The 12,683-nt window shown below is 45.2% G+C and overlaps 1 protein-coding gene across 1 annotated transcript; it reads left to right on the forward strand.

Annotated features, from left to right (window-relative positions):
- The first annotated feature begins 11,401 nt into the window (after positions 1-11,401).
- Positions 11,402-12,307, forward strand: LOC121809713. The gene is made up of 2 exons (XM_042210480.1): positions 11,402-11,810; positions 11,894-12,307. Exons 1-2 carry the CDS (start codon positions 11,447-11,449, stop codon positions 11,899-11,901), a joined length of 372 nt encoding a protein of 123 aa, XP_042066414.1. The 5' UTR covers positions 11,402-11,446; the 3' UTR covers positions 11,902-12,307.
- The last annotated feature ends 376 nt before the right edge of the window (positions 12,308-12,683 follow it).

The following is a 12,683-nucleotide window of genomic DNA, read 5'->3' on the forward strand; positions in this document are numbered from 1 at the left end:
TCTATTTTGTAAAACAAATTTTGATAAGATTATGTATTGAGTTATTATGAGACAAATGAGGGGTAGTTTGTAATGGAAATAAATTCTAAACATATATGTAATTATGCTATAAGATTATTTTTGGTGGGCGGATGAAGTGTATTTTATATGAGTATATGGCTCATTACTTTTGTTTAATCTATGATTAGCATTTTTCATTTTGTTTTATATATTAAATTTATTTCTAACTTATTAAAAACTTATTATTGATATTATTAATTTTATAAATTATATATCAAACTTGATTTGTTATTTTATTCATCTATTTAAAATCATATATTTAGTTATTAGTTTTGGAATCTTACCTTAGCTTCGTGCATGTTTAAAACGATTATTACAATTTACAATTGCTTAGTCGTTGGGATTCTCATTTTGGCAAACACTGTTATTAGGACTTTGAGTAATTACGAGGTTGGATGAAAAATTATTATTATTGTTTTGAAAAAAGCAACAATGTTATGAGTTTGGACAGCGGTGTCCTTGCCGACGGACGTGCTCTTGCCGTCGGCAAGGACAAGCCTTGTCTGCCGCTGTACTCTTGCCGTTGGCACGGACGTGCTCTATGCAATAGAGCAGCGCCCTGCCGTCGGCAAGAGCACGAGACGTCGACTTGACATGCTCTGATTGGCCCGTTGATTTATAATTTTTTATTACTATTTTTTTAAAAAATCGAAAAAATCTGAAAATTTCAGATTTAATAAAAAAAATATTTTCTCACTTCCTAATAAAATTGGAACGACTTGAGAAAGCGGATAGGTTGGATCAAGTTATATGGAAAGATAACTGACCCGGATGGATAAGTTAGCAAATGTCGTTGCCACTTGATCAAGCGCTCTCGCTCTCGCTCGCCTCCAAAGTAATTCGTAAACTCCCAATTTTGCACTACTTTAACAGTAAAGCGGCAAGTTCGGGGTCGATCCCACAGAGAAGCTAGTGTATCAAGTGTGTGAGTAGTGAACAGGGGGTTGGCTGCTGCCACGCTTTAACTTTGAGAGTTTTTAACTACTATTTTTACTTTGGACAGAAAAGTAACTAACTACTTACTCAATGGAATTTTAACTACCGGGTCAAGTGAATCTCAGACTGGAATGAAAATTAACTACTCAGAACAGTAAACACGATGACGAAAACGAAAACAACTTTGATTAAAACTAAAGCTCAGAACAGTACATCGTGAAATTTAAACTAAGCTAACACTTCGGAAATACGAAAGCAAGTAAACCGAGGAGATCCTCGGCGGGAAACTTAAGAATACGCCGAGAGATATCAAGTATTCTGCAGCGCTCCTTCGATCGCCCTTTCTAACTAAGCATTACTTTATCTAAGCTAAGCTATCTAGAGAACTGAACTAAACTAGAAAGCTAAACTAAACTAAAGACGGAAAGTAAATGATCCGATTCTTTTAATATAGTGGCACATCCTCTATTTATAGGCTCGGCACGACCTCCAGCTGGATAACGATCTTGGCAGAGAATATTCGCTCATGCTGAGAGTGAGCGACTTATTGATTGCTACGTGCTTTCCTTCTAGAATGACGACGCTTTTCAGTAACAGCTTCGTGACTCAGCTCCGTCCTTGCGTCTCATATATCAGCACGTGTCCCCTTCTAGAACGTTGTCCTTGATAACAGAATGATGCGCACCATCCAGCTCATTAGCCTCACGTGTCCTTCTTCTGGAAGCCAGTGGTCCCCTCCTTGACTGCTTGGTCATTCCCCTTGATCAACTCCCCCGATTTTTGGCCTTTTTCGCCTATTGTACTTGCTTGATCAGTTTGGCCTTGTTGCCTTGGTCAAACGACATTCCTGCACATTTAACACTTGCTTTGCGCGATAAACCGATCAAGTAGCGTACATTTTACCCCTAAACCGATGCATGAAATGAGCCTTATCAAACTGCTCACACTTAAAACATACTTGTCCCCAAGTATAAAGAAAAAGAAAAGAAAAAGATAAGACAAATTTCAGGCATGGTTTACTCATTTCAAGAAAGTAAAAGAAAACGAAAATGAAAACAAGACATGAAACAAAAACACATATTCACATAGATGCATTAGACCGAATAAATTTCCAACAATCATACCCGAGGTCGAGGTCAATCCATTTGCCAGCAGCTTATGTTTCTTCCTTTTCGCTTTTACTTGATCAATGTGTCAGTTTGTCAAGATTGCTCAATTTTAAACTACTGTTGGATTCGCTTAGTCACTCATTTCTCACGAGAGTGTTAGGACTGTTCACTCGGTATTGCCGCATTTTTAATACCTCGAATCGGACTGCACAAGATAGTTCCTTAAGGTCTTTGTTTCTGGTGTAATGGGGCTTAAGGGCAGTGATGTATCAGGGTAGGGTCCTAGGGGTTCTAAGTTTAAAAATATAAACTGTAAAGAGAAAAACACATGAGTTAAGAGACCAAAGATTTATTTTGCCACTAGATATCTCACGTGGTCAAGTGGCGACTTTTAGCCCTAAAAATTTCTTTGGCTTATTTTTCTAACTGCCGACTTGCTGGGTCAGGTTACAAATTTTTCCTGCCCTTTTTTTCTCAACTTTTCTCAATAATAAATTTTTTTTGACTTGATTTCTGACTTGATCAACCTGATTGACTAACTCGCTCAACCCGGCTACCCTTTAATTTTCTATCGTACTACCCCTTACTTGGAAATGACTCATCTCTTGACCTCTTTTCCTCACGTGTTTGTAAAAGAAAAGAAAAAGTGTATGGATGTGGGTTCTGGTTTAAAAAGAACGGGTCAAAGTGTATGGGTTCAACTTGGTTAACTAAGGGGTGTCTTGCTTAACGAGGCGGGTTCGTGGAGCGAAAGAAGAAAATGCTCAAATTGGTTAAGTCCTAATGCCTTTAGTCCTTACTACTTGTGCAATTTTCATGTAAATATCAAGAATTCAGCCTCTCGTAATTTTTTTCTTTGTAACAATAGTAGAAAGTGTTCTACTTTGGCTTATAACTCACATATAGAGGGCTTCACAGTAAGTTTAAAAATTGAGCACTTCCATCATACTTGCGTCGTTCAAACTGATCAAGTTTTTGCAATCAAGTTTCTACATGTAAACTTACTGATTCATTTTTCTAACTCTTCCCAAAGTAATCAAATCTTCCACTTATCCAATTTCATGCACACTACCTATTTAATACTAACTGATATTTTGTATTTTCAAATTTTGACATGTATGATTTTTATTTTATTTTCTGGAACTAACCCCCCTCCCATTGCATATGAACTCGTCCTCAAGGGACTAGATGCAGTGGAAAAAGGGTTAGGTACAGGCAACGGCACAACAGAAACAAAAGGAAAACTTCTCACACTTAGACCAGACACTGGGCTAAGTGTGAGACAGTGCCAACAATCAAACATGCCAATAAACACAGAAAAACAACAATTAAAACAGATATAGACAGACGAACAAACATGACAAAAACAAACATGCATAACTTCTCACACTTAGACCCAACACAGGTCTATGTGTGAGCTGAAGCAGAATATCAGTTATACATACCAAAAACAAATAAAAATAAAAATTGTTTTGAAACTTGAAATGAGTAGAGATCGGTGGGGTTATACTTAATGCTTCCTGGGAGGTTGACTGGGAGATGCTGAGGGTGGCCTGGAAGACGATGGGCGCCGAGGCGGAGGAGAGCTTGTAGAGGGAGGTGGTGGTGGTTGGCTGGCAAGGGTCTGTTGGCGGATAGCCTGTCAGCTGGGCGTGTGAGTTCTCTACCAGCTGCGTAAGCATTTGCTCCATGCGGAGCTTCCATTCGTGGTTAGCACCAACTCCAATCTCTGCCTCTGTGGCCTCGCTGGGCTGGCCGGGCGATCGGCCGGCCTCCTTCCTTCCGCACGCCTGGTCTCCTGCTGCTCCACCTGTCCCTCCTGCCTAGCCTTTAAGTAGAATCGAAGCTTCACGCTGGGTAGCCGCTCAAGTACATGTATTCTTACAAATAAATCCAAGTTAAATAATTCGGGCTTATGGCAACGACTGGGACGCCCCACGTCCCTATAGAACACCATGGTCCAATTCTGCCTTAAGTAAGCTCCAAGCAGGTGGCAGACGTTGAGGTGGCGGGCAGGGCAAGTGGCAATCTGATTCATCAAGTAGGCCAGCCAGTAGCCAAGGTGCACCCTCCTCTGCTCCTTCATGCTCTACATAAAGTAGAGCTCGGCCAGAGTAATGATCGCCAGTGTATTGGCTTGGCCAAGGAGATTGCAGGCAAGGTAGACCTGGACAAGGCGGAGAGCCGGATCAGCAATATGGGTTCCTCTAGACTCAGAGGCTTTAAAGTCGGGGGCACGTCCGTTGAACACGGCCTGCCAGACGTCCTGCTGATCAAACTCCGGTTTCCTCTGAGGAAGGCCAATATCGCACCCGAACCATTCTCCACTAGCGACATGGGCCTCTGTATAGAGTCCCATCCTCACAGAAAACTCGTTCAGGCTCATCGTCTGCTCACGCCCGAACACCAGGAAGGAGACGCTCCTAGCCTCCAAGTTTGTGCTTCCGGTAAACCGGAAGGACGTGAAAAATTCTTTGGCCAGGTCCTCGGGCACGAGGGTATCCTCGATCTCCAATAGCCATTCAAAACCAATCCCAGTAATATACTGGGTAAATCTCTTCTCAACTCGGATAGTCTCCAGGGCTGGCTGGTGGATTTTCTTGACCGCCTTTAGCCGCTTCGTGGGCGTCACCCTCTGGTGGACCTCCTCAGCCCATTTGGGGTTTTCAAATTCCAGTATCCGCTGGAGGAGGTCCGTGGTCAAAACCACAGTTCGCCTGGAATAGTTGACGGTGGGGGGTGTTGCAAGCCTCCCTTGTTGCCTGCGGGATGTTCGAGCCCACCAAAGCTCTCTCTCCTCGGTTTCAGTGCCCTCATCTCCTTGTTGTGTCGGGGCAGGTCGGTCTGTATCAGGAATAATAATGCCCCGGGTTGCAGGGCGCATCCTCTTAGGAGGAGGAGAAACACTTTCCTTCCCCTTCCTCTTCCTTTCCCTCTCAGCGTTCTGACGGTTGTCCTCAACAGCCTCGGCCTCTGCCTCTCTCTCCTCTACGTCCTCTTGGTTTATCGTCCCAACGGCTCCTTGGTTCTCCGGCTCAGTCGACAGCCGCCGCACTGCGAGCGGTCTTTCCACCTGCTCCTCCTCCGCCCTGTGCATGCTGGCCACCCTGGCCTCCACCTCATCCATTAGCCGATTGACTTCCATTCCGAGCCTTCGGCGGCACAGCGGCTCCTCCTCCCTGTCCGAGACCGATTCATCCTCTGCATGAGGAATGAGTCCATTCCCCTCCCCTTGTAGTATTTCACTGGGAGGAGGCAGAAGGTCCTCCGTAGAATCGTCATCAATGTGCACAACCTCGATTGGTTGTGCCGACCCTAGGAGAGTAGGGGAGTAGGAGCCTCCGCCACTTGGTGGTGTCGGAGCGTTGGGAGCGGTCGTGCCTTCTGCATGTGGCGGCGGCACGGACAATGCTTCTTCGGCTGGAACGGTGGCGGGCTGCGCCCCTCCCTCTTCTTCAGAATCGTCCCCACTATATTGTACAAGGGGGACGACGGGCGTAGGTTCAGGGGTGCGAAGGGGGGCTTGTATTTGGGAGATAAATGGAGGGTGTCGGGGAGGATTTTGGGATGTGGAAGTTGTGGTTCGGTCCCTTAACAGGGATATTCCAAGGTGGGCTTTCACGGTGGCGTAAATCGTCGCGATATCCATATCGGAGGGCATGCTCCGGAGGATTCTGGTCAGGCGCCGTTGGGCCTCTTCATCCACCTCGGGAAGTGGAGCGGCGGCGCTGGTTTGTGGTGGTGGTTGAGAAGATGGGCTAGGGCTTTCTTCTTGGGCTTGAGGTGAGGTTCTTCGGTCCTCACTGTCGGCACCGGAACTGGAGGAGGATGGAGTTGAGAGTTGTTCAAGAAACATTGTTTCTGGTAATGGTGGTAGGTTTTGGTGGAGAAGATGATGATTTGGGGCAAGAGTTTGGATTTTGAGCGGTATGAGAGAGCAAAGAGAATGTACTCTAGGTGATTTGGTTAAAAGTGATATCCGGATCTGAAAACTGCCTTTTATATTGATGTCACGGCTGTTGGGATCCTCTACTATTGAGATCCTTGCGGCTGTTCAGATCCTTGCAAATTTTCACGTACAAGCGCGTCCTTTCAGAGCGCCAACTGGCTTAGCTTCTCCGATACGCTTCCTCCCTCTCTCCAGGACGTTCTGTCCAATGCAGCAGTTGGCGCTTCCTGATACCTTTTTAGTGGCTGGCACGTCCTTTCATTACCTGCCCTGACCAGCTCAATCACTGTACCACCAATTAAATTCAAATTGCACTGATCAAGTGGATAATTAATTCCAGATGAAAACTCAAATAGTTCCACTTGATCAGTTTCCTTCATTTCTTCCGTCTTTTAATTTCTAAAAACTAACACACGAAAACTATTTACACTAACTACAAAGGATTTGACCGGGTTCCCCTAGGACGTCACTTGATCAGTTTAATAGATTAAGAATTTGTTGCTTGATCAAGCAGACTACCCATGAGTACCTGATCACTCCTTTTACCTGCTCACTGGAGAAGATTAGGCAGGATCGGTAGAATTTCTTCCACTATGCCCACTTTGGTCTTGTCTTTGTAGGGCTCAACCCGATGACTATTTACCACGAAGGAGAACGAATCGGGGGGTCTCCTTGGAGTATGTTTGCCTCTTGTGTGTGCATTGCCATGATGGTACCAGGGTCTGCCCACTTTGAACTCCGCCCCCTGGGTATCAGTTTGAGTTGACACTGGAAGAGTGGCTCTTTCTGCCCCACTCTGAGCTCTTTCTTTCTCAAAGGGGGGTCGAGTCTGCGTTGTTGATCAAGGTGGAGTGTCACTCCTTCTTCTAACATGGCGGGATGTATGCACAGATCCGAGTTAATCTCTATCATGTCCACTGTTTTCCACTTGACTACCTCTTGACCCAGCCTCGGTTCTTCCTTCAATCCTCCATGTTCTTGCAGATTTGGTTTGACTCGTTTTTGATACGTCTGGTTGGACAGGCTCTTGAGGGTAACTGGCGATGCAGGTAAAGACAATAGTTACCTTGTAGGTGCGGGACTTTCCTTCAACATTTTTCTCAATGTGGCGGCTTGGTCAGGTGGTTTTTCGACCCTTGCTTGAGTGATCTCTTTTGGCTCAACTGGTCGTGGCGGCGTACAGAAATCCATAATCGCCCTTTTAATGGCTCGATCATCCATTTTCCCAATCATCGTTGCATCGAACCATTCAGCTGCTTCCTTCTTAAGCTGTTCGTCTTCAGTGGAGTCAGTGGACGGTCTTTTGAAGAGTTCCTTTTCTAGGTACTTTTTCTCCCAAGGTCTGATAGTGTCTACCGATTGTATGCTCTCACTGTCCTGTGGCTTCCTCACAGCTTTATCAATGTCGAAAGTAAGTTGTTCTCCATAAAAATTCAGATTCATCGTCCCATGGCGGACGTCAATGACTGTGCTGGCTGTAGAATGGCCTTCCCAAAAGGACTCCAATAGACTCTTCCGCTCCTGGCTCTGTCATCTTTATGATGAAGAAGTCGGCAGGGTATATGAATTTTTCTACCTTGACGATTTCATCTTCCAGAATTCCCTCTGGGTGAATGTAAGACCCATCTGCTAGCTGTATCACCATACCGGTTTTGACAAGCTTAGCTTCTCCCAGCTTTTCGTATATAGAATACGGCATAATATTGATGGAAGCCCCTAGGTCGCACATTGTGTGATCCATTCGAATGTCTCTGATAGAAATTGGGAGTGTGAACACCCCTGGGTCAGTCTTCTTCAGTGGAAGATCACTTGGTTGGATCACCACGGCTACATTTTCTGCTTGGACCATCCTTCCTTTCTCAGTGACTTGTTCAAGGGGACTAGACTCTCCTTCTTTTGTGACTTGATCAAAGGCGCTGGACTCAGGGCTTTCTTCATGATTGGGTCTGTCTGTGGGTGCTGGAGAACTCGCAGGTGGGCTTTGGTAAACTCTTCCTGATTTAAGAGATATTGTATTGACATTCTCTCGCCCAGTAGGTGGCTGCACTGTAGCCGGAATTTTTCCTTCATTTCCCCTCAGCTCGCCCAACGACATGACGACCTGAGATAACTGCTTTGTAAGCATATCTAGTGCAACCCTCTGTTCTCTTTAGGCTTCTTGTATTTCCCGCATTGCATTGTGGGACTGATGTGGGATCATCATATCTTCTGGACCTTCATTTTGCTGTTTGTTATACCTCTGATTAAAACGACCTCCTCCATGGCCTTGTTGATGGTAGCCGGAAGGTCCATACTGTTCTGGCTGGTTCTGGGGGAAATGATTATGTTGGATCCCTTGGAAGTACTGTGGGTTCCCTTGGGGTTGTTGATTTCCTCTAGGGTGCGGCGGAACATAATTGACCACTTGATTATTTGGTTGTCTTCCCTGGTTGCTTGACTGAGGGCCTTGGTGTTGGTACCTCCAATTTCCTTCATGTTGTCGGCTTGACCAGTTAGGTTGACCTCCGCTTGACCAGTTGCCCTGCTGTCCTGTGGACCAGCTCCCCTGACCGCCTTGTATCCTGTTGCCTCCATCACGTTGCCTTTCCTGAACGCGTGCGTGCCAATTATGCTTCCCTTCGGTGAATTGTAAGTGTTGTTGCGCTAGTTGAGGTGGTTGGCTTTGACTCTGATCAGTCCACCTATAGTTAGGGTGGTCCCTCCCTAGAGCGTCTCTCTGTTTACCCTGGATCCAGTTGCCATTCGCATTCCAGTGGCCCACGACATTCACTTGCGGTTGCGGCTCTGCCTCAGGGGGGAACTCGCAATAGTAATAGTGATGCTCTTCTGGCGGTGGTGGTGGAATGTACTGCTTCTCCGTCGGTGCAGATGGTGGAGGCGGTCTGGCTTTCTCTACTGCCTCAAGCAGCTCCTTCTCCATTTGCTCAAATCGAGCCTCCAACTTTTCATCATTGCGTGCCTCTGCTGCGTGCAATGCCCCTCTTCAATACTGCCCTCGAGATGTTTCATACGACCTCTTGGCTTCGATCAACCTCTCTAGGATGCTTTTGGCTTGGCTGAATGGGGTCTTTGAGAAATCCCCTTGAGCTGCGAGGTTGAGGTCATTCTTGCTGTCGACCGTCAGTCCACCATAGAAGATCGAATAGATCTCCCGCTCCCCCAGCTTGTGGTTGGGGCATGCTTGAAGCAGCCCTTGGAATCTATCCCAGTATTGACCGAGGGGCTCATCGTACTCCTGTCTGGATTTTGTAATCTCCCTCTTGAGGGCACTTGTCTTTGACGCAGGAAAGAAACGATCTAGGAAGATCATTCGGAACTCCATACTCCAGCATCACCCTTCAAGACGAAGGGAATAACCTTTAGCCTATAGTCTTCGGATGTAGATCCAGCCGACACGGGCTGGATATCACACTATCGGTAAAATTCCTCCAAGAAGGCGTACGGACACTCTTTTGAAAGACCGTAAAAATGGGACAAAACGGCCAGTACTCCTGACTTGATTGCTATGGTCCGCATCCCAGGAGTAACGACAATGGCATGTGTGGGCTCCTTCTCGTCATGAGCGTGCAGAGAGCCAATTCCTGAGTCATTGTCGACGAGGGCCATCTCTTCTTTTGCTTGTTCAAGCGGTGGTGGTCTAGGTTGCGCGTTCTGCTCCCCTTCTTCTTCGCTGGTCAGTTGATCAGCGGCTGCTGCTAGTTCAGCTTTGTAACGAGTGGTAACTACGCCGGCTTCCTGAACTCTCCAATGAGCGTTAGTGCCTCTGTATATAAGAGGGTGGTTCCAGTGGTAGTCGCGGTGGTACCTTCTCATTAACAGTAAGAAAAACAAATGAGAAAAGAAAGAAATAAGATTATATACTCCTACGCACTACACACAAACATAAAATAACACCATGCATCCCCGACAACGGTGCCATTTTGGAACGGCTTGAGAAAGTGGATAGGTTGGATCAAGTTATATGGAAAGATAACTGAACCGGATGGATAAGTTAGCAAATGTCGTTGCCACTTGATCAAGCGCTCTCGCTCTTGCTCGCCTCTAAAGTAATTTGTAAACTCCCAATTTTGCACTACTTTAACAGTAAATCGGCAAGTTCGGGGTCGATCCCACAGAGAAACTAGTGTATCAAGTGTGTGAGTAGTGAACAGGGGGGTTGGCTGCTGCCACGCTTTAACTTTGGGAGTTTTTAACTACTGGTTTTACTTTAAACAGAAAAGTAACTAACTACTTGCTCAAGGGAATTTTAACTACTGGGTCAAGTGAATCTCAGACTGCAATGAAAATTTACTACTCAGAACAGTAAACACGATGACGAAAACGAAAACAACTTTGATTAAAACTAAAGCTCAGAACAGTATAGCGTGAAATTTAAACTAAGCTAACACTTCAGAAATACGAAAGCAAGTAAACCGAGGAGATCCTCGGCGGGAAACTTAAGAATACGCCGACAGATATCAAGTATTCTGCAGCGCTCCTTCGATCATGTCACGACCGCATTTTCTAAGGATAGAAAACACGGTTGATCGCGACTAGGGGAGGATTAAAGAAGCGGGGAAGAAGGGGGAAAATCAACACAACTCAACCACAGCCCGAAACAAATGGGAATAGCTCGAAATAAATCAGAGTTTTGAACAAAATAGACTTGAGTCTTTTAAGATGCACAACGGAAGCAAATGAACGCGGTTCCATGTATGAAGACATGAACCTCCGAGAGTCAAAATCTGACTGAATTAAATGTCTTGTCTCAATAGCACTTCCTCCACCACTTCGCTGCTCAACCTGCACATTTAGAAATATATGCAGGGCTGAGTACAAAAGTACTCAGTGAACACATTGCCGAAAATTACACATATACATTTGAAAATATTGTCAAGCCATCATCACAGTAACACTCGGGGTGTTGTTGAAAAGACCCGAGCTTACTAAAAATATCACATTGGGTTCCAACCCCTTTTTCCGGTACTTAGCCATATCTGATCACATTGTGCCGTCGAGATGGTGTTCTCGCACGGTCACCTTCTCTGCCCATCATGTCAGAGGTATTCTTGTGCCGGGAAGGTGGCCACCTTCCACGGTCACTTGCTCTGCCGTTCACGGTCAGAGGTAGCTTGTGTACACTAGTCCAAAAAATTAGTTGCACTCAACATAGGCAAAAAAAATGATAACATCTCTTTCGTAAAGAGCTAATTTTAAAATAAGCCAAAATTACCTTCTTAAATTGTAGCTTAATTAAATAAGTTTTCGGAAGAGCTTGTGGGATTATTTTACTACAACCCAACTTATTCCCTATTTTATTACTTCATGGCCCAAGATAAATAAAATAAAAGAGACCCACATACAGACTTTCCCTTTCCTCCTTCACCACTAAATCCCTAAATCTCTCCACAAAATGGAACGGCCCCCCCTTTTCTCCTCACTTCTGCTTCTGCAACTTCCAGCACCGCCGTCGCTGCAGCGAGCACGGCGACGCACCGCCACCACCGTGCGCAGCCACTGCCGCCGCCGCCATCTCCAGATCTCCCTCTCGTTCAGGTCAGCCGCCGCCGCCCCGAGGCCGCTGTCACCTCGCTCAGCCCCAGCCACCGTCGCCTTCCCCTTCGTGCGCGTCGCTGCCGCCGTTGTGCATGCACAAGCGGCGGCTCTAGCATCTCCCCTACACCGTTACTACACCACCGGCAGCCTCCCCAACACTGCTACGGCTACTGACTCCCCTCTCCGACAACACCACAACCACCATTTACTTTCTCCCGACAGTAAGAATTTCATCCTATGTTGTCTAGACTTTTACTTTGTTAAATTATACATAGATAAAGTTCTAGGTGTTTGAAACATGTAGATGGGTGAAAGTTACAATTTTGATGGTTGATTTGGGGGTATGACACTGTTTTCATCGACGACGGAGTGCCGGAAATCCGGCAGATTCAACCTCTAAGATAAGTCTCACTAACTGCCCTATGTTAGTTCTCCTATTTCAATAGCTTGGGGAAATATTGGTTTTAGCATGCTACTTGTAAGTTTTGGTGAAACTCGGAGCATTTGTTGTGTTATTGTGAGTTCTTGATGTAATATGTGATACGGTTGTGCCTAGCATGTGTGTTCCTATATTTCATATCTAGTGTGAATGGATGTATATGCATAAAGAAAATGAAAGGAGGCTTGGGGTTACCTTTTTGATATGGAAACAAAGTGTCGTTGGATTGTAATTTGCAGTGCTTGACCCTACAATTTTGTGCAAATATCCCTTCTTGGACTTCTCTATCCTACGTTGGGTTGGCGTGTGCAAAAAAAGTTGGTGTGCGTAGAGAAGTTAGGATTTGTGTGGGTGAGTGACAAAAAGATTTATATATATATGTACATATACATAAAACATGCAAGTGAGACTTATCTTGTTGTCTGGGATATGATTTCATCCTGCACTCATTAAATGCATTTAATGCAGCATTAAATGCTGCTGTCGAAAAAAATCTGATCGAGTCTATCTTCTCCTTTCTTTATGATTAATCTCTTTTATTATATTATTAGTATATTTATTGTTTAATTTGGTGCAGGAAGAAACTCGGTTCAAGCTCGTGGCTGTCCGCGTTAAAGTACCCTATTTTCTTAGAACGCATGATGTATAGATTAAA

The sequence above is a fragment of the Salvia splendens genome, chromosome 6 (genome assembly GCF_004379255.2).
Source record: "Salvia splendens isolate huo1 chromosome 6, SspV2, whole genome shotgun sequence".
Taxonomy (NCBI): Eukaryota; Viridiplantae; Streptophyta; class Magnoliopsida; order Lamiales; family Lamiaceae; genus Salvia; species Salvia splendens.

What these genes read in the sequence shown, in the direction of transcription:
- LOC121809713 (XM_042210480.1), top strand. Translation starts at nt 11,447, where the DNA reads ATGGAACGGCCCCCCCTTTTCTCCTCACTTCTGCTTCTGCAACTTCCA.